The 27,466-nt window shown below is 37.1% G+C and overlaps 1 protein-coding gene across 2 annotated transcripts; it reads left to right on the forward strand.

Annotated features, from left to right (window-relative positions):
* Window positions 1–586: 586 nt before the first annotated feature.
* On the forward strand, window positions 587–25,614 carry wasf3a (WASP family member 3a). Of its 2 annotated transcripts, XR_013816396.1 has the most exons (10): window positions 587–663; window positions 10,627–10,801; window positions 14,752–14,886; window positions 15,716–15,869; window positions 17,395–17,512; window positions 17,753–17,937; window positions 20,394–20,672; window positions 23,128–23,435; window positions 24,478–24,690; window positions 25,226–25,614. XR_013816396.1 is itself a non-coding variant. In XM_079815495.1 (9 exons), the coding sequence occupies exons 2-9, from the start codon at window positions 10,669–10,671 to the stop codon at window positions 24,633–24,635; spliced, it is 1,470 nt and encodes a 489-aa protein (XP_079671621.1). In that variant the 5' UTR covers window positions 587–663; window positions 10,627–10,668; the 3' UTR covers window positions 24,636–25,614. The 2 variants fall into 2 exon arrangements, 1 of the variants encoding a protein (XP_079671621.1); XM_079815495.1 differs by having other exon boundaries at window positions 24,478–25,614.
* The last annotated feature ends 1,852 nt before the right edge of the window (window positions 25,615–27,466 follow it).

Raw genomic sequence — 27,466 nt, forward strand, 5'->3', positions numbered from 1 at the left:
CTGAAAGGTTCTTTAGGACAGGGGTTTTCAATCTTTTGGATGCGACGGACCCCCATATGATTATCCCTGTGTGAGGGACCCCATCTTAAAATTTATAAGGCATCTGTCTTTTATAAATGCCCAATTTATACACATAAAAAATTTGTTATATTATAAATATAAAATTAGTTTGTCCCATTATTATATATTTTGTTCTACACACTGTAGTAATGTATTGTTATATGAAGTATTTAATTATGTATTATTTATTTAATTTTAATCTACTTTTTTTAATCTAATTTAATCTATTTAGGCCTAAATATATTTAATCTAATTTAAACCCCTGCTAAAGGGAACTCAAAACATCATTAATTATTTGCATTTTGATACAGTTTTGAACTAAATCTAAGTAAAGAACTAGGCTTCTATGTTTATAGCTCACCTTTCCCATTCTGAAACTGTCCCATTAGGCTTCTCCTGATCCCCACACGACTGCCTGTTTGCATTTATGCGCAATTTTGATTGGTTCTCACAGTTGTAATCTGAAATTCCTAATCGTGAAATGCGATTGGTGCACAGAACTGTCAATCAACATGATAATCCCGCCCTAATGCAATGCCTTGATGGCAGCGCAGCCAGACGGTCCGTTTCATCTTACGTGCATCTGCATTCAAGACACTTTTGGTAAGCGAATATGTTTTGAAATACATACTCAAAACTTTGTGTAGTGTTTCCTTATTATAATATATCTAGTCGTACATGTTTACATAGTTTATAGGGCATAGGTTGGGAGATTAATGGTCCCCTATAATAAACTCTCGCGCAATTGTCAGCGTCACGCGCAGCGCCAGTAGCAGCTCGTCACTAATGGTGGACGATATATTAATTAAATGAGTCCTCAACTTTGCTATCTATCAGGGTTTCTGAGTTGGAAGCGCTTTGTAAACTCCAATTTCCGTTTACAATAAATACCGGTGGTGATGGGATGGTAGTGATGCCATGGTACTACTTTCAACCAAGTACTGAATTATTGTCTAGCTAGCCTATAAATGATGTTGATTTTTATATTGTATGGTACTTCAATAATGCCATGCATATTAAAATAAATAAAACATTCAAAAAGCAAATAAATACAAATATAAAAGTTTGGAAAATTACTATTTTTAATGTTTCTAATGTCTCTTATGCTCATCAAGCCTGCATTTATTTGATCAAAAATACAGAAAAAACAGTAATATTGTGAAATATTATTACAATTTAAAATAATGGTTTTCTATTTGAATATTTTTTATTTTTTAATGTATTCCTGTGATGCAAAGCTAAATTTTCAGCATCATTACTCCAGTCTTCAGTGTCAGATGATCCTTCAGAAATCATTCTAATATGAGGATTTATTATCAATGTTGGAAACAGTTGTGCTGCTTAATATTTTTTAAATAAGGATTCTTTGATGAATAAAAAGCTAAAAAGAACAGCATTTATTTAAAATAGAAATCTTGGTAACACGTTACTTAAAGCCTTTATGTATAATGCATTATAGTGTTATTAAAATTAATAATGCCTTGTAATGCACTTTAGAATGTAACTACAATTATAATGCATTATAATCCACTTTTAGAAGGTATAATGCATTAAAACATGACAAACAACCCATTTAAGATGTATCATGCATACATACATACATACATGCTTTAAAGTGTTACCTAAATCTTATAATATATACAATATACACCGTTCAAAAGTTTGGGGTCAGTCTTTTTTTTGTTTTGTTTTTTCATTTTTTGAAAGAGATTAATACTTTTATTCAGCAAGGATGTGTTAAATTTATTTAAAAAATGAAGATTTATGTTGTTAGAAAAGACTATTTTGAATAAATGCTGTTCTTTTTTAACTTTATATTCATCAAAGAATCCTGAAAAAAAAGTATATTAAGCAGCAGACCTTTTTCCAACATTGATAATAAATCCTCATATTAGAATGATTTCTGAAGGATCATGTGACACTGAAGACTGGAGTAATGATGCTGAAAATTCAGCTTTGATCACAGAAATAAAATATATATTTTTAAGTATATTCAAATAGAAAACCATTATTTTTTCTGTATTTTTGATCAAATGAATGAAGGCTTGATGAGCATAAGAGACTTATAAGAGACCATACTGTGCTTTCTGATAATATTTGTATACACAGTACATTCTATGTTTGCCTCTGGTGGTGACATACAATAAAACCCCATCAATAGTATTTTGTTGATATGGTATTTTACTTGTTTGTCACATTTCTACACCTACATCTGCATTTGGCATAACGTCTTCAATCATTTCAACTAATCTAGCTTGCAAGTACCTTAACAGAAATATGTTTTCCTCATTTGTTTGGTCATTAACAGATAATTAGTGCCATGTAGCACAATGTGATATTGTGTGTTCTGTGCTTTTACAAGTGAAATGAAGCACTGTTGAGGAGTGAGCCATTGATTTCCATTTGAGTTAATGGACCTTTCCACAAGCCTGCCCGCCTGATTGGTCACTAAAGCGAAAGATGCTGACCAATTACACTTGCGCTTAGCTTCTCCTGAAACCTGAAACCTAATTCAACTACTATGAGACAGCGAATGTGACTTCAAACCTTTGTTATATAGCCTATAAAATATCCAATAAAGCAAACCTTGAGCCTGGGATTGAAATGCATGCCTCAGTACTGATATGCTCTGCAGGAAGTATAGGTGACCCTTGTGTAACATGCTGTGTTGTGGATTTAAAGGTTTTAGCTGAATAAACGATCATTCCTTTTATTCTACACACATTCTTGTTTTCTTGCATTAAAGAATAACTTTATGAACAAATATGTCAAATTTCTGGATGGATCTAGCAGTGTTCTCTCTCAAATGTGTCATTGGTATAGTTAATGTGACAGCGGGTGTAATCCAGAGAGCAGTGTGTGTGTGTGTGTGTGTGTGTGCGTGTGCGTGCGTGCATCTAATAACTTAATCCTGAAAGGCTGGGAACACCAACCTCCCCCTGTATAATCTTCTGGTGACACACAGTTACCTTACTAGTTTCTCGATAGTAGGCCACAGTGAAAGTAACATAACAAGTACTTGATTATAATTTGAACTGTAGTGTTTTAAATGTCATAATTACAGAAGTGCAAGTACAAATATATTTAAATACTTATACAAGTTTCAATAGAAATTACCTTAAAATATAGGCTATTTACAGTGAGGAAAATAAGTATTTGAACACCCTGCTATTTTGCAAGTTCTCCCACTTAGAAATCATGGAGGGGTCTGAAATTGTCATGGTAGGTGCATGTCCACTGTGAGAGACATAATCGGAAAAAAAAATCCAGAAATCACAATGTATGATTTTTTAACTCTTTATTTGTATGATACAGCTGCAAATAAGTATTTGAACACCTGTCTATCAGCTAGAATTCTGACCCTCAAAGACCTGTTAGTCTGCCTTTAAAATGTCCACTTCCACTCCATTTATTATCCTAAATTAGATGCACCTGTTTGAGGTCGTTAGCTGCATAAAGACACCTGTCCACCCCATACAATCAGTAAGAATCCAACTACTAACATGGCCAAGACCAAAGAGCTGTCCAAAGACACTAGAGACAAAATTGTACACCTCCACAAGGCTAGAAAGGGCTACGGGGAAATTGCCAAGCAGCTTGGTGAAAAAAGGTCCACTGTTGAAGCAATCATTGAAAAATGGAAGAAGCTAAACATGACTGTCAATCTCCCTCGGACTGGGGCTCCATGCAAGATCTCACCTTGTGGGGTCTCAATGATCCTAAGAAAGGTGAGAAATCAGCCCAGAACTACACGGGAGGAGCTGTTCAATGACCTGAAAAGAGCTGGGACCACCGTTTCCAAGGTTACTGTTGGTAATACACTAAGACGTCATGATTTGAAATCATGCATGGCACGGAAGGTTCCCCTGCTTAAACCAGCACATGTCCAGGCCCGTCTTAAGTTTGCCAATGACCATTTGGATGATTAGAGTCAGAGCATTGAAGATGGGTCGAGGCTGGGTCTTCCAACATGACAATGACCCGAAGCACACAGCCAGGATAACCAAGGAGTGGCTCTGTAAGAAGCATATCCAGGTTCTGGCGTGGCCTAGCCAGTCTCCAGACCTAAACCCAATAGAGAATCTTTGGAGGGAGCTCAAACTCCGTGTTTCTCAGTGACAGGCCAGAAACCTGACTGATCTAGAGAAGATCTGTGTGGTGGAGTGGGCCAAAATCCCTCCTGCAGTGCAAACCTGGTGAAAAACTACAGGAAACGTTTGACCTCTGTAATTGCAAACAAAGGCTACTGTACCAAATATTAACATTGATTTTCTCAGGGGTTCAAATACTCATTTGCAGCTGTATCATACAAATAAATAGTTAAAAAATCATACATTGTGATTTCTGGATATTGTTTTTGAGATTATGTCTCTCACAGTGGACATGCACCTACGATGACAATTTCAGACCCCTCCCCTCCAAGTGGGAGAACTTGCAAAATAGCAGGGTGTTCAAATACTTATTTTCCTCACTGTATATGCAATTAAGTGTCTAAAAACCAGAGGTGGACAAAGTACAAAACTCTATTACTTGAGTAAAAGTAAAAGTAGTACTGGTAAAATATTACTCCGTTACAAGTGAAAGTTCTAAAAACAGATTTTTACTTAAGTAAAAGTACAGAAGTATTTGTTTTTAAAAGTACTTAAGTATCAAAAGTAAATTTCCTTTTTTATGTCAATGCATTATTTTATTATTGTTGCATTGTTGTATAAATGCACATTATGCCACCAAGGTGGTTTAAGCCAGTCAGTGATGCTCCATCCGACATGCTAGCATACGACTACCTTAAACTCATTTCTTTACATTTGTATAGAGCGTTGTAATTTTTATACAAGTATTGAAATGTTCAATTTCTTGTATAAAAGTTACAAAGCTCTTTACAAAGCTGCTGTCACTTTAAGGCTGAATGCATGGACCCTATACACTGATACGCATCCAATATTCTCCCAACTGTTTACTCTTCTCTTTCTCCCAAACATTTACAGTTTTGAATATTTTATGAGACATGCATCAAAGTGTAACTAAACTAATCCAACTAAACTAATCTTTAATCTTTTGAGAAAACTGAAACATACTTTTTAAATATAGCCATGGGTGCACACACTGTCCCAAGGAACCGTCTTCTTCCATTTAGCTGTAAACTGATCAGTGTTAAAAACATTTTTGGGAAACTTCACATGACCCTATACAAGAGTGATTACGGATAGGCTGTCTGCAAAAAAAAAAAAAAACGTTTAAAGAAGAAAAAAATCATCCACTGACTTTTAAAGCTGCTACAGAAACGACTTTCGACTTTGAGGACCTTGATAGAAATGTAGTGGAGTAAAAAGTACGATATTTGTCTTTCAAATGTAGTGAAGTTAAAGTAAAAGTATCCCTAAAAAATAACACTTCAGTAAAGTACAGATACTCAAAAAGTGTACTTAAGTACAGTACTCAAGTAAATGTACTTAGTTACTGTCCACCTCTGCTAAAAACATTACATTCAGTTCCCTTTAGTCGGTCACATTTGACGTTACGTCGACATCACCAACATTTCTTCTGGGAGCCCCTCTCAGCTTTGAGTGTCTACAGATCGAGCCAATGCACATTGGCGTGCAAGATTTGCATCTCGCACCCCGCCTCGCAGCGCAGGTATAAATACGGAAGCGGATGCAGCACATTTTGTTCTTCACTTCAGAGCCAAGCAGATGTGTTTCGACTACGAGTCAAGAAGGCGAGTGTTGGTGTGACGGCACGAGCAGCGGTGGTCAAGAGCTCATGAGCTCAAACAACTGCTGTGTTCACAGCAATTGAGTGCAGGGCATCTTCAAAAAGATGCTGTTCAGTACAGCTGTGAGGTTCGGTGAGGGCGTCTCTTTTTGAGTGTACACAACAGGATTGCACAATTTCTCTTTCTGTGTGCCGCAGCCGTCCCAGCAAGTTGAGAGAGTGCCTTTCCCTAAAAGTGTGACAAGGGTGTGTGACACTGCATCTTTTTCAAGATGTCATTCCACCCGTGCATTTCTGGATGTGGTCGTGCCCTGTCACCAGCTGATGGTCCCAATCGATGTCTCTCGTGTTTCGAGCATTCAGCACGCTGAGGCATCTTTTGTGGATAGCTCATGTTCTCACTGCGGGAACATGACTATCTCGGTGTTAAGCTGGAGAATCTCATACCTCAGAGAAGGTTGAGTCCCCTTACCTATACCCTGATCTAGTCTATTTTCTGCCCAGCAAAAAAGGGCTACTTCTGTGAATAGCCAGGGTGACCCGAGGATTATGGTCAGGGCTTCCCTGCCGAGTGCATCTTGTATATATTTGATATATCTTGTATAACCAGTGGAGCTTCCGAAAGAGTGTCCTGCTCTTCCTCAAAGTGGACGTCCAGCCATTTCTTTGGCTGATGACCAGATGCTGATCACTGCCTCGGGAGGGGAGCTTCACTCATCTGGGGATGAAGACTTCTGGACTGGTAGCGTTGCCTGAGCCTGACCTAGAATTGACAGCTATGTTATCCCAGGTCGGCAAAAATGTAGGGCTCGCGTGGAATCCTCCACCGTGCCCCGAACCTTATAGGTTGTATGATTGATTTTCTTGCGCTGGTGCCATTCTTCCTGGAGGTATATGAGGAGATCGTGGACGGCTACTTTTTCTGCCAGAAACCGATCTGGTACCCCCTCACTACTTTTGATGGTGGGGCAGCCAAGGGGTACGTGGAGATCCCCCCAAGTGGAATGGGCCGTTGCGATACAACTGTGACTGGCATCCGCTTCCTCTTGGCGGGGTAATCCACGTCTCCCATCCAAGGCCTGTAAGTTCTCGTCCATTCTCACGGGCAAAGCTTACAGAGCCTGTGGACAGGCTGTTTCCGCTCTGCATGCCATGGCACCCTTACAGGTGCATAAGGCCCAGGACAAGGACATGCATGAGAGTAGACCTGACCCAGACCTCTTGAGAGAGCTCCGTGCGGCGACAGACCTCGCCCTCTGGGTGACGAAAATCACAGCACGATCCGTTGGTCAGGCGATGTCCACCATGGTGGTCCAGGAGCACCATCTCTGGCTCAACGTGGCGGATATGAGGGAGACCGATAAATATTGGTTCCTGGACTCCCCCATTTCCCAGGCTGGGCTATCCGGCGACACAGTCGAGAGCTTTGCCTAACAATTCTTGGCCGCCCAGAAGCAGACTGAGGCTATTCGTCACATCCTGCCCGGAGGACCGCTGCTGCCTCCACCCGTCCGCTGGCTGCAGATCCTCCGCCTGTTCGTCACGGAGGGCAACCCTCTGCAGCCGCCTCCGCTCCCGCTAAGCCCCAGCAGCAGCCTCCACCTGGGCAACAGCGTGTAGCTGGTCGCAGGAAAGCTGCCCAGCCCATCCAGGCCGCTTCCAAACCAGGTTCCATTACCCCGCACTGTTGTCAAACTTTAAGCCAGTGGTCGGGCCCTTTGTTTCTATGAGCAGGAGTTCCCCTAGAACAAGTGTTCTGGCATGCCGTGGTCTTAACGGATGCCTCTGCCATCGGCTGGGGTGCCACGTACAACAGGCATGCAGTCTCGGATCTGTGGACGGGGCCTCAACTGCATTGGCACATCAACTGCCCTGAGTTTTAAGCAGTACGTCTTGCACTGGGCCGGCTCAAATCGCTGCTACGAGGCAAGCACAGACAGCACTATGCTTTTCTATCCCGGTGGGAACTTTAACCTGATTTTTTAGTAAATGACGGCAGAAGCAGATGTTGAAAAATAATAAGAATTTTATTCTACTGTTCTGATGCTCTCTGCCATGCTTGCTTAGCTTGTTACTGTGTTTCTGACTTCCGACTTCTTGCAGCTATATTTATGAATACTTTTGATTTGCCTAAATAAATGACGTTATCAGGATGGAAATACCCTCAATGGTCTCTTTTGAACTTGTGACATACGGTAGTGAGGGGGAACTCTCTGTTCAGAAATATTGGCAAGTTATTATTCTGACAAAATTGCAATCCTGAATACCCTTCTCTTTTCCTTGCTAAAGGCCCATTCACACCAAGTATGAGAACTATAATGATAATGATGAAGATATAGTTAAAAACAAATCATTCTAAATATTAAAGAATAGTAGAGTCCACACCACAACTATAACGATAACGGCAAAGAGAAACGATATTTTGGAATCACTATTATATCCCTATAGCATTCCAGCTAATGAACGATAAAAACATTGACAGCCAATCAGAATCCATTCTGCTTTAAAGAGCTCCAGCATTTAAAGCATCAGATGACAAAACTGCAGCAGCTTACATGCTTAAAATGAACAGTGTTATCATGTGGACGCTGATATGGTAACCATTATAATTATCATAATAGTTATTGTCTCTTGGTGTGAGTGGGCTTTAAGAGTGTCTGCATTTACTTTTGGGGTTTTTGGCATTTTACAGTGCCTTTCAACTCTCTCTTTTCGTGGGCATCTAAAATTAATCATTAACACAAATTAAACAATAAAAAAATGCATTTAAAATATTAATATTTATTAAGTATAACACATTAGTCCGTGCTAAACATTCCTTGTTTATCTGTAATATAAATAAGATGCTAATATTGTTATTTATATAGCGATACTGTCATTCATTTGCATTACACTGAATGAAAAAAACATTACCCTGAATGACAAAACTTCTACCTCAGCTTATCAACCATCAGCCATCAACTGGCCACCTGTATCAAACAGTGAGCTTGACCAGTAAAGTTAACCCTTATGTGTCCCTGGGGACGTTTTCATCCACTATGGGGTGCTTTTGAGTCTTAATTTGGCCACAACTTTCTCTGTGTTTCAGCAAATGGAATGATTTTTGGTGACAAATTTTATTTTTACACATATTTTGGGAAAACGCTTTGAAAACTTTCACAAACTCAACGATACACTGTGTGCAAATTCACTACCCTTTCGTTACCCTCGTGGCTGAAAACATCCAATAAACTGCTGTAACAATGTATCAGATTTTTTCCCCCAAATCAGTGACATAATTTATGAAATTGGCAATTAAAGAGTTAAAATCCTGATTTAAAAAAAAAAAAACATTTAGTAGTTTAGTAGTAATTTTTATTTTATTTTTTATCTGATACATTTTTACAGCAGTTTAATTTAGTGGATGTTTTCATCCACAAGGGTAACAAAAGGGTAGTGAATTTGAAGGATGCACAAGGGTTAACATCTACTTATTTAAAAAAAGAAATCTAACAATATAAGTGTTTTTTTGGCATTTTACTGAATGACATGCGGTTTTGTAACTTAGGATACCACACCACGAAAAGGTGGAATTATCAAATATTTAAGAGCAATAAATTCACTTTTCCACAGCACCACATGGTGGTGACATCTTTTGATGATGTCACAGACTGTCGAATGACATCTGTTTTTTATATGATTTCAGAATGGCTTCTTGATCCTGTTACACTCTAAAAAAATGTTGGGTTAAAAATACGTTTTTTGTTTTTGTTTACGGACTTGATTTTGCCATTACATCATTAAATAAATGTATAAAATACCAAATTGTTGTGTTGGCTGTGTTATATTAAAAGGACAATGTCTTATTTTATTTTTTAAGTATTTAAATAACCAGGGGACTTTTGTCCCGAAAATGTGTACACTCTAAAAAATGCTGTGTTAAAAATAACCCAATTTGGATTGAAAATGGACTAACCCAGCAATTGGGCTGTTTTAACCCAGCATTTGGGTTGTTTTAACCCAGCATTTGGGTTGTTTTAACCCAGCGGTTGGGTTAAATGTTTGCTTAAAACAACCCAATTTCTGGGTTAAAACAACCCAACTTGGGTTATTTTTAACACAGCATTTTTTAGAGTGTACACTGAATGATCTCTTACAAACTGCATTTTCGAGACAAAAGTCCCCTGGTTATTTAAATACTTAAAAAATAAAATAAGATATAGTACTTTTAATATAACACAGCCAACACAACAAATTGGTATTTTATACGTAAAGATGTAATTGCAAAATCCGGACCATTATGCTGAATGACAATTTTACACTTTGGAACATTATTTCCCCTATAAGTTGACATTTTATTTTGTTATTTGAAATAGTAAAGTAGACACTTTAATTGCATTTAACATGTTTTTATGTATATAAAATAACTTGTAAACTTAATTTGATGCGGACACCAAAATTGTGACGTCTCTTCTTTGACCCAAATATAAAATTGCAGAAAGGTTTGTGTGATGGGTAGGTTGTAAGGGGATGGAATATACAGTTTGTACAGTATACAAATCATTACGTCTATGGAGAGTACTCACAAAGATAGTGAAACAGACGTGTGTGTGTGTGTGTGTGTGTGTGCGTGTGCGTGTGCGTGTGTGTGGTTCAGGTATATCCTACATTATGGGGTCAAAATACTTTTTTATAATTATGGGCCCCCATGAGGAAAACAGCTTAAAACAGTTTTCTGTTTATGTCTATGGAAAGTCCCCATAAAACATGAACGCCAAACTCATATTTTAGACTTCATTATGTGACATGGTGAATGACGTGCAATGGCTGGTGTAAGGATATTTGGTCTAACTGACTGTGTTTGTGTACTTCCAGGTGCTGAGGTTTGTTGGTGTGTGTGTGTGGTGAGGTAAAGCCATGCCGCTGGTCAAGAGAAACATCGAGCCGAAGCACCTGTGCAGAGGAGCTTTACCTGAGACCATCAGCAATGAGCTGGAGTGTGTGACCAACAACACTCTCTCTGCCATCATACGCCAACTTAGCAGCCTCAGTAAGACCTACTTTATCATATTAGATTGGCTAAAGTATCGTTTTATTTTTAAACCAGAATAAATACTGGGCATGGAAATGTTATCATAAAATGTATGAATTTTTGTCAGACCTCTTTCTAAAGGGGCAATTGAACAAAGATTTGTTTTAATATAAAGGGTTATATGTCTTCTTCTGCCCCGGTTTAAAAAGCTGCCTTTACAATACCATCATGTAATAGGTACACTGATTTTCTTATGTCAATATATTTTCTTTACAGTCATCATTTGACAATTTACCCAAACATCTGGGCAAACAAAGCAGAGCATAACAAAACAAAACACAACAAAGCAAAGCAGAGGAGAGGAGAGGAGAGGAGAGGAGAGGAGAGGAGAGGAGAGGAGAGGAGAGGAGAGGAGAGCAAATCAAATCAAATCAAATCAAATCAAATCAAATCAAATCAAATCAAATCAAATCAAATCAAAACAAAACAAAGTTAAGCAAAACAAAACACAGCAGAGTGAAACAAAACAAAACACCAAAATAAAAAAGCAAAACAAAAAATACCAATTAAACATTTCAGTTAAACAAATTTAAAAAATCTCCAAAGATTTTTTTAAATATAAAGTGTTATATGTCTTCTTCTGCCTTTGTTTAAAAAGCTGCATTTACAATACCATCATGCCATATGTACGCTGATTTTCTTATGTCAACATGTTTTCTTTACAATAATCATTTGACAGTTTACCCAAACAGCTAGGCAGCAAATCTGAGCAGAGCAAAACAAAACAAAGCAAAACAACAAAGCAAAATAAAGCAAAACAAAACACCAAAGCAAAATAAAGCAAAACAACTAAGCAAAATAAAGCAAAACAAAACATCAAAGCAAAATAAAGCAAAGCAAAATAAAGCACAACAAAACACCAAAGCAAAATAAAGCAAAACAAAACAACAAAGCAAAATAAAGCAAAACAAAACACTGAAGCAAAATAAAGCAAAACAAAACACCAAAGCAAAATAAAGCAAAAAAACCAACAAAGCAAAATAAAGCAAAACAAAAAAACAAAGCAAAATAAAATAAAGCAAAACAAAACACCAAAGCAAAATAAAGCAAAGCAAAATAAAGCAAAACAAAACACCAAAGCAAAATAAAGCAAAACAAAACAACAAAGCAAAATAAAGCAATACAAAACAACAAAGCAAAATAAAGCAAAACAAAACAACAAAGCAAAATAAAGCAAAACAAAACACTGAAGCAAAATAAAGCAAAACAAAACACCAAAGCAAAATAAAGCAAAAAAACCAACAAAGCAAAATAAAGCAAAACAAAAAAACAAAGCAAAATAAAATAAAGCAAAACAAAACACCAAAGCAAAATAAAGCAAAGCAAAATAAAGCAAAACAAAACACCAAAGCAAAATAAAGCAAAACAAAACACCAAAGCAAAATAAAGCAAAACAAAATAAAGCAAAACAAAACACCAAAGCAAAATAAAGCAAAACAAAACAACAAAGCAAAATAAAGCAAAACAAAACACTGAAGCAAAATAAAGCAAAACAAAACACCAAAGCAAAATAAAGCAAAGCAAAGCAAAATAAAGCAAAACAAAACACCAAAGCAAAATAAAGCAAAACAACAAAGCAAAATAAAGCAAAACAAAACAAAACACCAAAGCAAAATAAAGCAAAGCAAAATAAAGCAAAACAAAACACCAAAGCAAAATAAAGCAAAACAAAACGCCAAAGCAAAATAAAGCAAAACAAAACAACAAAGCAAAATAAAGCAAAACAAAACAACAAAGCAAAATAAAGCAAAACAAAACACCAAAGCAAAATAAAGCAAAACAAAACAACAAAGCAAAATAAAGCAAAACAAAACAACAAAGCAAAATAAAGCAAAACAAAACAACAAAGCAAAATAAAGCAAAACAAAACAACAAAGCAAAATAAAGCAAAACAAAACAACAAAGCAAAATAAAGCAAAACAAAACAACAAAGCAAAATAAAGCAAAACAAAACACCAAAGCAAAATAAAGCAATACAAAACAACAAAGCAAAATAAAGCAAAACAAAACAACAAAGCAAAATAAAGCAAAACAAAACACTGAAGCAAAATAAAGCAAAACAAAACACCAAAGCAAAATAAAGCAAAGCAAAATAAAGCAAAACAAAACACCAAAGCAAAATAAAGCAAAACAACAAAGCAAAATAAAGCAAAACAAAACACCAAAGCAAAATAAAGCAAAACAAAATAAAGCAAAACAAAACACCAAAGCAAAATAAAGCAAAACAAAACAACAAAGCAAAATAAAGCCAAACAAAACACTGAAGCAAAATAAAGCAAAACAAAACACCAAAGCAAAATAAAGCAAAGCAAAATAAAGCAAAACAAAACACCAAAGCAAAATAAAGCAAAACAACAAAGCAAAATAAAGCAAAACAAAACAAAACACCAAAGCAAAATAAAGCAAAGCAAAATAAAGCAAAACAAAACACCAAAGCAAAATAAAGCAAAACAAAACAACAAAGCAAAACAAAGCAAAACAAAACAACAAAGCAAAATAAAGCAAAACAAAACAACAAAGCAAAATAAAGCAAAACAAAACACCAAAGCAAAATAAAGCAAAAAAACCAACAAAGCAAATAAAGCAAAACAAAAAAACAAAGCAAAATAAAATCAAGCAAAACAAAACACCAAAGCAAAATAAAATAAAATAAAACAACAAAGCAAAATAAAGCAAAATAAAGCAAAACAAAACATCAAAGCAAAATAAAGTAAAACAAAACAACAAAGCAAAATAAAGCAAAACAAAACAACAAAGCAAAATAAAACAAAACAACAAAGCAAAATAGAGCAAAACAAAACACCAAAGCAAAATAAAGCAAAACAAAACACCAAAGCAAAATAAAGAGAAAAAACAACAACAAAGCAAAATAAAGCAAAACAAAACAACAAAGCAAAATAAAGCAAAACAAAACACCAAAGCAAAATAAAGCAAAACAAAACAAAGCAAAGCAAAACAACAAAGCAAAACAAAACACCAAAGCAAAATAAAGCAAAACAAAACACCAAAGAAAAATAAAGCAAAACAAAACACCAAAGCAAAATAAAGCAAAGCAAAATAAAGCAAAACAAAGCAAAGCAAAGCAAAACAATGTAAAACAAAACAAAGCAAAACACACAAAAAAAGGCAAAGCAAAACAAAACAAAACAACAAAAACCAATTAAACATTTCTACCAATATTGTCTGGGGAAAATACAATAACAAAAAGTCAATGGGAATGTTCTGTATTGACATTGATTTGAGTAGATTCTTTTTATATTAATAATTAATTAATTGTATAAATAAATAAAAAAACATGCAGCCTGACAATTATGCAAGACAGCCTTGTTCTGAGAACACAGTTTAGCATTTTGGTTGAAATCATAATAGAGTTTAATCTATATGCAAGTAGTGCTGTTTTACACAAATACACATAAATCAATTGACAAACTGAAATGGGATAGCGATGCTTTTTGTTCACTGGCTTCCAGCAAAAGCTCTAAAGCTTAATCCCACGAAGTGCAGAGAGAGATCGACAGATGTGGACGCCGAGTATATGCGTTCTGTGGGGTCAAAGACCCTGAATCGGTGCATTCATGTTGCCTGCAATTTCCAATGTGTGTGTGCAATTTTGTGTGACTGAGCAAATGTGTTTGTGTGAATGTATGGAATGAGACACACATCATTTGATTTGCAGTGAATATTTGTGTGTTGCTGCAGTTCTCCTGTATATTAGAGCATGCACCGGAATTACTGTAATAGTTGAAGATTGTAAATGAAAGTTGTGCCCTTGAGCACATAACCTAGCCTCAGGTTGCATCTAGAGGATTGTTCCTAATAAGTGTGCTGTAAGATGTTTTCTGCATTCTCTAAATGATTATTTCAAAGCTCATCTCTGATCTTCTGTCTGTTTTACTCATCTTCAATAGGCAAACATGCCGAGGACGTGTTTGGCGAGCTCTTTAATGAAGCCAATACATTCTACCTGCGTGCTAATTCTCTACAGGACCGTATAGACCGGCTTGCAATCAAGGTCACTCAGTTGGACTCTAGTGTGGAGGAAGGTCAGTCAAAGATCAAAGGTCAAGGATCACTTGACCAGAGATGGGGCGGGTGCTCTTTTAACAGGATATACAGATCAAAAATGACCAGAGGATCCACTTTCTTGTGTGTAATTTTTAAATTAGGTGGTCTTTTCATGACTTTAATGTCACCATGAAATAAAAATTTTCATTTGTAAAAAAAATTATTTATCATTTGGGGGGGGGGGGGGGGGGGGGGTTAAAAGAGTACCTGTCATTTACATGAGATCCACCAGTAGCAAATAAACACCATCCAATCAATTACAAAAATGGACAAAATCAAGTCCTGCCCTACATTTGTTCTTCAGCTATATGTCACAATAGAGACGAGAGGACTATCGCAAATTACGTTTCATGGCGACTTTAATCATGTTAAATGTATTACTACATTTGTACCACTACCCCTTGAATCCGTATCCATAAAAATTATTGATTAATAAAAATAACTGTCTGTTGGAATGTGAGTTACATTCCTTTAAATGTCAAAGTAAGGTTAACCAAACCATAGTATTTAACTAGTACCAGTGAAATATTAATAGCATCATACAGGAATGATGGGCATGCCTAGGCATAATCAGTAGATTATTATTTTATTTTTTTTACCATTTTTTTCGCTATTACCCTTTTTTTTGAAAATCTGTGAAATTGATGTTGATATAACATCAAAAAACACAACTCATAGATAATTCAGGGCATGTGTAGAACTTTGTAAATGGTGGGTTTTGTAATTCTGTGGAGAGCAGATATTGTGTGCCTAGAGATAATTGATGTACTTGTGTGTAATAATCTCTCTGTTTCCTGTTTGCCACAGTATCACTTCAGGACATTAACATGCGTAAAGCCTTCAAGAGTTCTACAGTTCAAGACCAGCAGGTGGTGACAAAGAGCAGCATTCCAAACCCCATCACAGGGATGTACAACACCAGCGACAAACCACCACCTCTGAACATACTCTCTGCCTACAGGTGTGTGTGTGTGTGTGTGTGTGTGTGTGTGTGTGTGTGTGTGTGTGTGTGTGTGTGTGTGTGTGTGTGTGTGTGTGTGTGTGTGTGTGTGTGTGTGTGTGTGTGTGTGTGTGTGTGTGCGTGTGCGTGTGCGTGTGCGTGTGCGTGTGCTTTCATTCTCTTGTTTTTAATATTAAAGGGATAGTTGAAAATTATGTCATTAATTACCCTCATGTCGTTCTAAGACTTTCGTTCATCTTCAGAACACAGATGAAGATCTTTTTGATGAAATCTGAGAGCTTTCTGTCCCTCCATTGACAGCTACACAACTACCACTTTGACGCTTCAAACTGTTCATAAAGAGATCATAAAACGAATCCAAATGAATTGAGCGGTTTAGTCTAAATTTCTGAAGAGACTCAATCACTTTATATGATGAACAGATTGAATTTAGGCTTTTATTCACAAACATTGATCAGCGAACATAAAAAGCTCAACCAAACCTGCTTGACGCAGATACAAACCTCATTGGTTCTTGCTGAAGCTCAAACGTGCTGCGTAACACGAAAATGAACCTCATTGGTTCTCGCTGAAGCTCAAACGTGCTGCGTAACACGAGAATGAACCTCATTGGTTCTTGCTGAAGCTCAAACGTGCTGCGTAACACGAGAATGAACCTCATTGGTTCTTGAGGAAGCTCAAACGTGCTGCGTAACACGAGAATGAACCTCATTGGTTCTCGCTGAAGCTCAAACGTGCTGCGTAACACGAGAATGAACCTCATTGGTTCTTGAGGAAGCTCAAACGTGCTGAGTAACACAAGAATGAACCTCATTGGTTCTCGCTGAAGCTCAAACGTGCTGCGTAACACGAGAATGAACCTCATTGGTTCTCGCTGAAGCTCAAACGTGCTGTGTAACATGAGAATGAACCTCATTGGTTCTCGCTGAAGCTGAAACGTGCTGCGTAACAAGAATGAACCTCATTGGTTCTCGCTGAAGCTCAAACGTGCTGCGTAACACGAGAATGAACCTCATTGGTTCTTGAGGAAGCTCAAACGTGCTGAGTAACACAAGAATGAACCTCATTGGTTCTCGCTGAAGCTCAAACGTGCTGCGTAACAAGAATGAACCTCATTGGTTCTCGCTGAAGCTGAAACGTGCTGCGTAACAAGAATGAACCTCATTGGTTCTCGCTGAAGCTCAAATGTGCTGAGTAACACAAGAATGAACCTCATTGGTTCTCGCACGTCAACCAAACATGCTTGAGCTTCCGTTACCACAATTGATGTGTGAATGGGTGAATATTTATATGGTAATAAAAGACTAAATTTAATCTGTTCATCATAAAGTGATCTTGTCTCTTCAGATAATTTTGACTAAACCGCTCATTTTTATCTCTTTATGGACTTTTTGAAGCGTCAAAGTGGTAGTTGTGTAGCTGTCAATGGAGGGACAGAAAGCTCTCAGATTTCCTCAAAAATATCTTCATTTTTTTGGTGAACTATCCCATTAATTAGTTGTGTTTGTTTGTTTGTGTGATCCAGGGATGACCATATTGATGGAATTAAGTTCTACACAGACCCCTCATATTTCTTTGACTTGTGGAAGGAGAAAATGCTTCAAGACACTGAAGACAAGAGAAAAGAGAAGAGGAAGCATAGGGTAAATTCATCACTCCTTTGAATGTTTTGAATGTCTATAAATCTGGTAATGTTTTTGCAAACATAGTTGGCTTTGCAGCAGTGCATGACTTAATGAGTTTTGCTTATTTGACCCATTCACACACAGTCCCTTTTCTAAGTGAAAACTCTCCCAGAGGAAAATGGTTTTGCTCAGAATGAACTTTTCAAGCTAAAAGATCATTTACATCTTCCTCTCTCCTTCACGCTCACTATGGCACAGGAGCAGAAGCGGTGTGTTGATGGTACGCTGCCTCGTGAGGTGAAGAAGGTTCGTAAGGCTCATAACCGCAGACAGGAATGGAACATGATGGCTTTTGATAAGGAGCTACGGCCAGACCATCGTCATCATAATCATCCACTTCGCAGGGGTGTATCGTCTGAGGGCTCGCTGTCTCCAGACGGCAGGTCTGATCTTTGAAACCGTATTTATGCCATGATAATCACATTGCTAAAAAAAGTTATTTGAATAATAATGAATTAATACTTTTATTCAGCAAGGACACATTCAATTAATCAAAAGTGACAGTAAAGACATTTATAATTTAAGATTTCAAAGAAATGCTGTTCTTTTGAACTTTTTATTAATTAAAGAATCCTGAACATTTTTTATTGCAGTTTCCAGCAGCCAAAACTGTTCCCAACATTGATAATAGTGAGAACCATTATTAATAATAATTGAGCACCAAATAAGTATATTAGAATGATTTCTGAAGGATCATGTGACACTTTTTAAAATTGTAATTATTCCAGACTTTTGACCGGCTAGGTATATTTGTATAAAGTGCTTAGTAATATCTAGAATTCTTATGATTTAGTTCCTCGGAAATCATTATTGCAATGTTTTGCATTAATTGGTAAAACTTTACAATAAGGTTTCATTAGTTAACTACTTTTGATGACATGAACTAAAAATGAACAACCAGCAGCCATATCACCCTGTAGCCCAAGACTGGTTTCCCACTGAAGCTAAGCAGGGCTGAGCCTGGTTAGTACCTGGATGGGAGACCAACTGGGAAAACTAGATTGCTGCTGGTAGAGGTGTTAGTGAGGCCAGCAGGGGGCGCTCACCCTGTGGTCTGTGTGGGTCCTAACACCCCAGTATAGTGATCGGGACACTATACTGTCAGAGAGCACCGTCCTTCGGATGAGACGTTAAACCGAGGTCCTGACTCTCTGTGGTCATTAAAAATCCCAGAATGTCCTTCGATACACTCTAAAAAATGCTGTGTTAAAAATAACCCAAGTTGGGTTGAAAATGGACTAACCCAGCAATTGGGTTGTTTTAAGTCAAGTCAACTTTATTTATATAGCTTTTTTTTACAATGCAGATTGTTTCAAAGCAGCTTTACAGTGTTAAACTGCAGGAAAATAATGCAACAGAATTTTCTTCAGCCGTATAGCCGTTCTGGAGAAAACGGTGATGTCATCAGCTTATTTCAATTATCATACAGTGACAATGTGGGCATTAAAACAGTAATTAGATCAGTAATTTAGTTTATATGGTTAATTTAGTTTAATAATTAGATTTATTTGGGTATTTAGTTGAACAATTTAGTGTCCCCAACTGAGCAAGCCAAGCCAGAGGCGACAGTGGCAAGGAAACCAAAACCCAATCAGGTGACCTAATGGAGAAAAATAAACCTTGGGAGAAACCAGGCTCAGTCGGGGTGCCAGTTCTCCTCTGGCCAATTAAAAAACAGCGTATGATTATTATTCTGGCAACTTTACAGATCAGAGGTCATAATAGATCGGAATATTAACAATTATTAAATTGTAATATTCGAACAATCGGAGTCATCACGCCGGAGACGGGTTTATTGAGGATGCCGTGTCGATGAGGCAATTTTAGGGGGAGTCTAACCCAACCGCTTTAACCCAGCGGTTAAATGTTTGCTTAAAACAACCCAATCGCTGTGTTAAAACAACCCAATTTCTGGGTTAGTCCATTTTCAACCCAACTTGGGTTATTTTTAACCCAGTATTGTAAAGAGTAGGGGTGTAACCCCAGCATCCTGGCCAAATTTGCCCATTGGCCCCTGTCCATCATGGCCTCCTATTCATCCCCATATATATATATATTTATTTATTTATATATATATATATATACATATGATTGGCTACATCATTAGGTCTCCTCTCCACCAATCAGCTGGTGTGCGGTGGGCGTTCTGGCGCAATATGGCTGCAGTCGCATCATCCAAGTGGTGCTGCACATTGGTGGTGGTTGAGGAGATTCCCCCCTTCTATTTGTAAAGTGCTTTGAGTGCTAGAAAAGCGCTATATAAATGTAACTAATTATTATTATTAACAATGCTTTTACAGCATTTATTAATCTTAGTTAATGTTAATTTCAACATTTACTACTATATTATTCAAATCAAATGTTGCATTTGTTAACATTATTAATGCACTGTGAACTAACATGAACAGCTGTATTTTTATTAACATTAACAAAGATGAACAAATACAGTTACAAATGTATTGCTCATTGTTAGTTAATGCATTAACTGAAGTTAACAAATGAGACCTTATTGTAAAGTGGTCGCACTTCACAATAAGGTTTCATTAGTTAACATGGACTAACCATGAGCAATACATTTGTTACTGTATTTGTTCAGCTTTGTTAATGTTAATAAAAATACAGCCGTTCATGGTCTCTTCATGTTAGTTCACGGTGCATTAACTAATGTTAACAAGATTTTAATAATGTATTAGTAAATGTTGAAATTAACATTAACAAAGATAAATAAATGCTTTATTAGTTGCAGCTCATTATTAGTTCATGTTAACTAATGTAGTAAACTAATGTTAACTAATGAACCTTAACGTAAAGTGTTACCCATTATTCTTCTTTTCGACAGGCCACAGCCAAACAACTTCGACTACCCAGTCCCAGCATGTCCCGCTCCAGCACGAGCACCGCCGCACCCGTTCATGCCTGTGGAGACAGCATCATCTAGTGCCAATGGAGGGGTAGAGCACGAGTACCACAGCATCGGAGGGCCTGCAGGGGTGGCTGTGGGTGCTGATGGAGGTTACAGAGGGGGCTTACTCGCTCGAACACATCCAACTCCTCCACAGTACCTACCCCGAGAAAATGGAGTCAACGGAAGCATCACGCTTCCACCAACAGACTATGGGTAATAGCAAAAAATGTGTGACTGCTTTTTTAAGATCTTGTTGCATAATTTTTTTCTTCCAAAAAAAAATTGGGTTATATGCTTTTATGGTGAATTTTGGTTATGTTCTGCACTTAAAGGGTTAGTTCACTCAAAAATGAAAATTAGCCCATGATTTACTCTCCCTCAAGTCATCCTAGGTGTATATGACATTCCTCTTTCATACGAATACAATCAGAGTTACAGTATATTAAAAAACGAGTCGAGTTCTGGCGGAAGAGTGACCTTCATAAGGCCTTCATAAGGATTACTTTAATGATGGATGGATGGACTTTTTTGAGCTTCAAAATCTGGGGTACCATTCACTCCCATTATTAGGCTGGGAAGAGCCAGGATTTTTTTTTTTTTATATAATTCCGACTGTGTTTGGCTGAAAGAAGAATGTCATATACACCTAGGATGGCTTGCAGGTGATTGAATTATGGGATAATTTTCATTTTTGGGTGAACTATCCCTTTAATTGTAATGAATGTGCACTTGTAGTGTACTTCAAATCTAGTCAAGTATCAAGTATAGCCTATAAATTTTTTTTTTACTTGTATTAAAATATAAAAGTACACCTTTAAAAGGTACACTTTGTAATAATGTCAAGTTAAAAGTTTTAATTTAAAGTACACAAATGTAATTCATTGTTTAAATGTTTTGTGCTTTAAAAATACACTTTTAATGTGTTGACTAATATACTAAAGCACATGTACAGTACTTGATTATAACTTTATTCTATATTACATTTAATATATTTTAAATGTACTAAATTGTTTCATCACAACAATTGTGTTGAGTTTCAAATTTAAATGTAATTTATTTAAAGTATATTTTATTTTACCATAAATGCTTGTCAGTACATTCGGCAGTATATTGTAATTATGAAATTGCATACTGTATGTCCTGATGTCCTGATTCAATTAGTCAAAAGAGCACTCTAACATTCAGCTATTTGCATTTAAACTATAACACATTTTCCTTTAATTGCAATCGACATGCAGCCATATGTGCTAAAACGTTACATTTAGTTAGCACCGAATTATATTCTTTTAAGGTACATTATTGACGTAATAAGTACTCTTTTTAAAAGTTCAAGGGATGTGAATGCTCTAATTTAACATGGGCATTGAAAAAATATGCACTGCTTGCGTGTCCAGTGTGAAATGGTCTCGACAGGATACCTGAGGTCTGCCCACAACTTCACTAACCGTCTGATGAATATTGCACACTGTTCATGAAATGTAAGAGCAGGCACAAATTGGCAGTTCCAGATCTCAAAATGAATCTGGAGCGGATTAAAGGGTTAGTTCACCCAAAAATGAAAATTAGCCCATGATTTACTCTCCCTCAAGTCATCCTAGGTGTATATGACATTCTTCTTTCAGACAAATAAAATATATTTTACTATAATTTACTATATTGAAAAAGTCCAGGCTAATCCAAGCTTTATAATGGCAGTGTGTCACGATTTACACTGACGGCAAGTTGAAGGACCCATGTGCAGTTCTGACTTGACTTGACTTGACTTGATTTAAAACTTTATAAAGTAAAGTTCCAGCCGATCGCCTTCCGTGGAAAAGTGTTGAAAGTGCCTTCTCACAATTCAACACTTTTTCCATAAATTGAATATGGAAGGCAATTGGCCGAAACTTTACTTTGTAACGTATTAAGTATGGTTATTTTTCTTACACAAACGCATCGATTCGCTTCAGAAGGCCTTTATTAACACCCCGGAGCCGCGTGGAGCACGTTATTTGACGGACAGATGCATTTTTTATGTACTTCAAAAACAGAGCAACAATAACTGCCATTATAAAGCTCGGAAGAGCCAGGACTTTTTTAATATAACCCCGATTTTATTCGTCTGAAAGCAGAATGTCATTTACACCTAGGATGACTTGAGGGTGAGTAAATCATGGACTAATTTTCATTTTTGGGTGAACTATCCCTTTAAATTGGTCTAGAAACCAAGGGTGTGTTTACATCTGTAGTTTGGTTTGCTTGGTTCGTTTGGTCCAGACCCCCCCCAAAAAAACATTTAGTCCTGTCCACTTAGCATTGGCATTTTATCACCGAACCTTAAGATACCGAAGCTAAAGGCACAGGGATGTGTTCACAACCTGATTGGTCTGCTTTTATTACATATATTTTGTGACGGAACAGCATTCACAGTTCACACTTATTCAAATGAGCTGCACTAACAGCAATCGCACTTTGTTTGTTTTAATCGAACCAAACAGCCCAAGTGTGAACACACCAGTTGTGTTTACAAGGTATACTGGAATGATACAGTGAGCACTGGAAAAAGCTACAAAGTGGACCTGACTTTTATGCTAACAGTCAAAAGCCTTAATCCAGTGGCAATGTATGCTGGTCCATGTAGAGGTTTCCAAATACTAGGTTTTTCACCTTCTCTCTTTCTCTCTTTTAGTATGATGGAGTACTACGCCAGTTCAGGTCCGCCCCCTCCTCCAGTGCCTCCCATCATTCCATCGGCACAGACGGCTTTTGCCTCACCTCCAGCTACTCCTCATTCTGGACCAATTCCATCAGCCTTACGGTATCCTCTTCCACCTGTCCCACCTCCTGGACCGGTTTTAGCCTCACCTCCTGGAGGTCCGCCTCCTCCCCCAGCCCCTCCCATACCACCTCATCCAGGAGCACTTGGAGAGGGACGGAGACGCAGTCTGCAGCCTGTCACAGACGCTCGCAGTGACCTACTCTCAGCAATACGCATGGGTAAGTGGAGTGTGTTTGTGCATATTTCGTCAACATCAGCAGGAGAGTGCTATCTATGGTGGAACACATTAACATGAGTATATTACTGTATACACATGAAAAAGTACAATTTAGGATGCTTATTTAGGAAATAATATACTTAAGTTCGAACTGAAGTACTGTTTTCGTACACTTAATTGCAATTCAATGAAAATGTATTATATTGTACATTTATATTAAATGTTTAATTAAAGTGTTTTTTGACTAACTTTATATGTTATTTCATAATTACTTATATTGTCTTTTTAAATATTATGTACTGGCAAAATGCTGACAAGCATTTATGGTCAACTAAAATATACTTTAATGTAATTTCTATTGAAACTTGTATGCCATGTTTTTAAATATATTTGTAATTACACATTTGCAATTTAGTACATTTGTAATATATTACCTTTAAATGGAATATTGAATATCACACAACAGTTACAATAGTGTGATCAAGTACGTTACATGTGCTTTAGTTTGTTAGTCAACATATCAAAATAAGTGTACTTCTTTAAAGCACAAAATATCATTTAAACATAATTATTTAAAATGTACTTGAATGTAAATACTTTCATTTGACATTATTACAAAATGCACTTTTTAAAAGTGTACTTAAGTGTTAATAAACCGTCATGAAAGTGTTCTATTTTTAAGCAAACTTAAAGGGATAGTTCACCCAAAAATGAAAATTAGCCCATGATTTACTCAGCCTCAAGTCATCCTAGGTGTATATGACATTCTTCTTTCAGATGAATACAATCGGAGCTATGTTAAAAAATGTCCTGGCTAATCCAAGCTTTATAATGGCTGTGAATGGTCATATGATTAATTGAAATCATTTTAATGCTTTTGTTGTTTAGTCCAAACTCAACAGCTCTGGAAAAAATTTCTCAATGTTAAGTGGTCTCTTCATTTTTTCCATTTCTGTATGTTAAGGTTGTCAAATGCTGTGCACAAAACAAGTTGGCCCTTTGTAGTGTATTTGCTACTGTACATGTGTTTTGTGTGTGTTCAGGTATCCAACTGAAGAAAGTACAGGAGCAGCAGGAACAGCAGGCTAAAAGAGAGCCGGTTGGGAATGACGTGGCCACTATCCTCTCTCGCCGCATTGCCGTGGAATACAGCGACTCAGAAGACGACTCAGAACTTGATGAGAATGAATGGTCTGACTGATTATAGTCAGCCACACACACAATGGTAGAATAGAGACACCCAGATTATTAAAGGAGTAGTTCACTTTAAAATGAAAATGACCCCATGATTTACTCACCCTCAAGACATCCTAGGTGTATATGACATTCTTCTTTCAGATGAACACAATCAGAGTTACATTAATAAATATCTTGACGCTTCCAAGCTTTATAATGGCAGGTCGATTCAGTTTAAAACTCTTAGAAGTGCATCCATCCATTATAAAAGTCTCTCCACACGGCTCTGGCGAGTTAATTAAGGCCTTCTGAAGCGAATCGATGCGTTTGTGTAAGAAAAATATCAATATTTAACATGTTATAAAGTAAAATATTTAGCTTCCGATGGACCGCCTTCCGTATTCAACTTACGGAAAAGAGTAACTGGTGCGACGATCCCCCCCCCGGAGCCATGTGGATTACTTTTATAAAAGATGGATGCACTTTTTTGAGCTTTAAACTGAATGGACCCCGTCACTGCCATTATAAAGCTTGGAAGCGTCAGGATATTTATTAATATAACTTTTAATAAATAAGATTGTGTTCATCAGAAAGTATAAAGTCATATACATCTAGGATGGCTTGAGGGTGAGTAAATCATGAGGTAATTTTCATTTTAAAGTGAACTACTCCTTTAACTCTTTCCCCGCCAATGACTGAATTTTCCATCGTTTATGACGCAACACTTCCTTGCCAATGACAGAACTTTCCGGCTTTCTGTGTTTTCACTGTTACTGTTGAAGAAATGAATTAAAGTAGAACTAGGCTAAGCATAAAAAAGCAAGGTTTGTTGTGCATCAAAGTGTGAGGAGTCTAGCAAGAAAGATAAATAGAAGGATGCTCATTGGATGCAGAACGATAAGAGAACAGTATAAGATGTTAAGTTTTACCAGAGCTGGTCAGATATTAGGCCGGCATCTCACTTTGTTGTGTCCACAATAAAGTTAACATTTCCTGAGACCTGTAACTTCGACTCTGAGAGATTTTTCTTCAAGTGCTGAATCGGGGACAATTGGACTTAGAATTTTCCTCAACATAGCGGCGAGCCAGCCAGGAGCAGGAAAGGGCTGGGCTGGGGACCTGAGGTGGAGACGTGCTGGCACGAGACATCACAAAACAAAAGGGCGTCATACAAGTACAAGTACCGTGTGGGCTGCTGCCCTGGAAAACTGCCTATTGCCTTACAAAATGAACCAAAAAATGTATTATGACTAAATAAAAGATTAAATGTATAAATGTATTAAAAAGTCAAAAAGAGACGTAATTTCCAGGTCTTGGGGATGGCGCATGCGTAGTTACCACGCAAGAAGGGCTGCGTGTTGTAGAAGTAAAAACGCTTGTAGTGCATTTCTCACACAAGAAGGGCTGTGTGAAAGACTGAGTATAATGCTTGGAGTGCGTTTAATCACACAAGAAGGGCTACATGTAGTAGAAGTAAAACGCTTGTAGTGCGTTTACCACGCAAGAAGGGCTGTGTGTTGTAGAAGTAAAAACGCTTGTAGTGTGTTTACCACGCAAGAAGGGCTGTGTTGTAGAAGTTAAAATGCTTGTAGTGCGTTTACCACGCAAGAAGGGCTGCATGTAGTAGAAGTAAAACGCTTGTAGTGCGTTTACCACGCAAGAAGGGCTGTGTTGTAGAAGTAAAAACGCTTGTAGTGCGTTTACCACGCAAGAAGGGCTGTGTTGTAGAAGTAAAAACGCTTGTAGTGTGTTTACCACGCAAGAAGGGCTGTGTGTTGTAGAAGTAAAAACGCTTGTAGTGCGTTTACCACACAAGAAGGGCTGTGTGTTGTAGAAGTAAAAACGCTTGTAGTGCGTTTACCACACAAGAAGAGCTGCATGTAGTAGAAGTAAAACGCTTGTAGTGCGTTTACCACACAAGAAGGGCTGTGTGAAAAACTGAGTATAATGCTTGGAGTGCGTTTAATCACACAAGAAGGGCTGTGTGATAGCCTCAGTAAAACGCTTGTAGTGTGTTTACCATGCAAGAAGGGCTGCGTGTTGTAGAAGTAAAAACGCTTGTAGTTCGTTTCTCATACAAGAAGGGCTGTGTGAAAGACTGAGTATAGCGCTTGGAGTGGATAAGAAAATTATATTGGCTTTTAGTGTCCTCCACTGGAGACCTTGTTTAAAAAGAGAGACGGGAAAAATAAGTTTAATTCCAACTAAATTGCCATATGATCATTGGCACTATGCAACTTCTGGAAACTGAAAAATTTAAAAAGAATGGCCTCTGAGAGATTGGCGTTTAGCGTTGCTATACTGTGACTATATTGTATTGCAATAGAGGTTGTACATTAAAGTTAATACCAAATTAAAACTAGTTAGCACAGTATTTGTAATAGAAATAATTTAATGACAAAATCTGGTTATGGTTGCACTTAAGATAGTTACAAAATAGATGTATGAGATGATAAATTAATAAATTAATTGATAATAATTGAGCTATTAATTAATTAATAGTACCAAGCATGAATAGAATGTTACCTGAGGGGTAGAGAGAGAGGAGAGACAGAGAGAGAGAGAGAGAGGAGAGACAGAGAGAGAGAGAGAGAGAGAGAGAGAGAGAGAGAGAGAGAGAGAGAGAGAGAGAGAGAGAGAGAGAGAGAGAGAGAGAGAGAGATTGAGATTTTGAAAAAACTTTATTTACAATTTTAACAGTATCTCTTCACAATAAACTGACCATATAATACTTTTAACACATTACACCAAGAATATTAACACCTGAATAAATTACCAAGAAAAAAACAAATCACCTTCACAAACTGCACACAAAGCACCATGACTGCACCATATCAATTCAAAAGATGAAAGATC

Source organism: Gobio gobio, assembly GCF_949357685.1.
Source record: "Gobio gobio genome assembly, chromosome: 4".
Lineage (NCBI taxonomy): Eukaryota > Metazoa > Chordata > Actinopteri > Cypriniformes > Gobionidae > Gobio > Gobio gobio.

Bases quoted from the DNA above. Each gene is read 5' to 3' on its own strand.
- wasf3a (XM_079815495.1), top strand. From the start codon at position 10,669: ATGCCGCTGGTCAAGAGAAACATCGAGCCGAAGCACCTGTGCAGAGGA. The intron at 14,887-15,715 runs GTCAGTCAAAGA...TGTTTGCCACAG, and splicing joins GGACTCTAGTGTGGAGGAAG to TATCACTTCAGGACATTAAC. The intron at 17,938-20,393 runs GTCTGATCTTTG...TCTTTTCGACAG, and splicing joins TCGCTGTCTCCAGACGGCAG to GCCACAGCCAAACAACTTCG.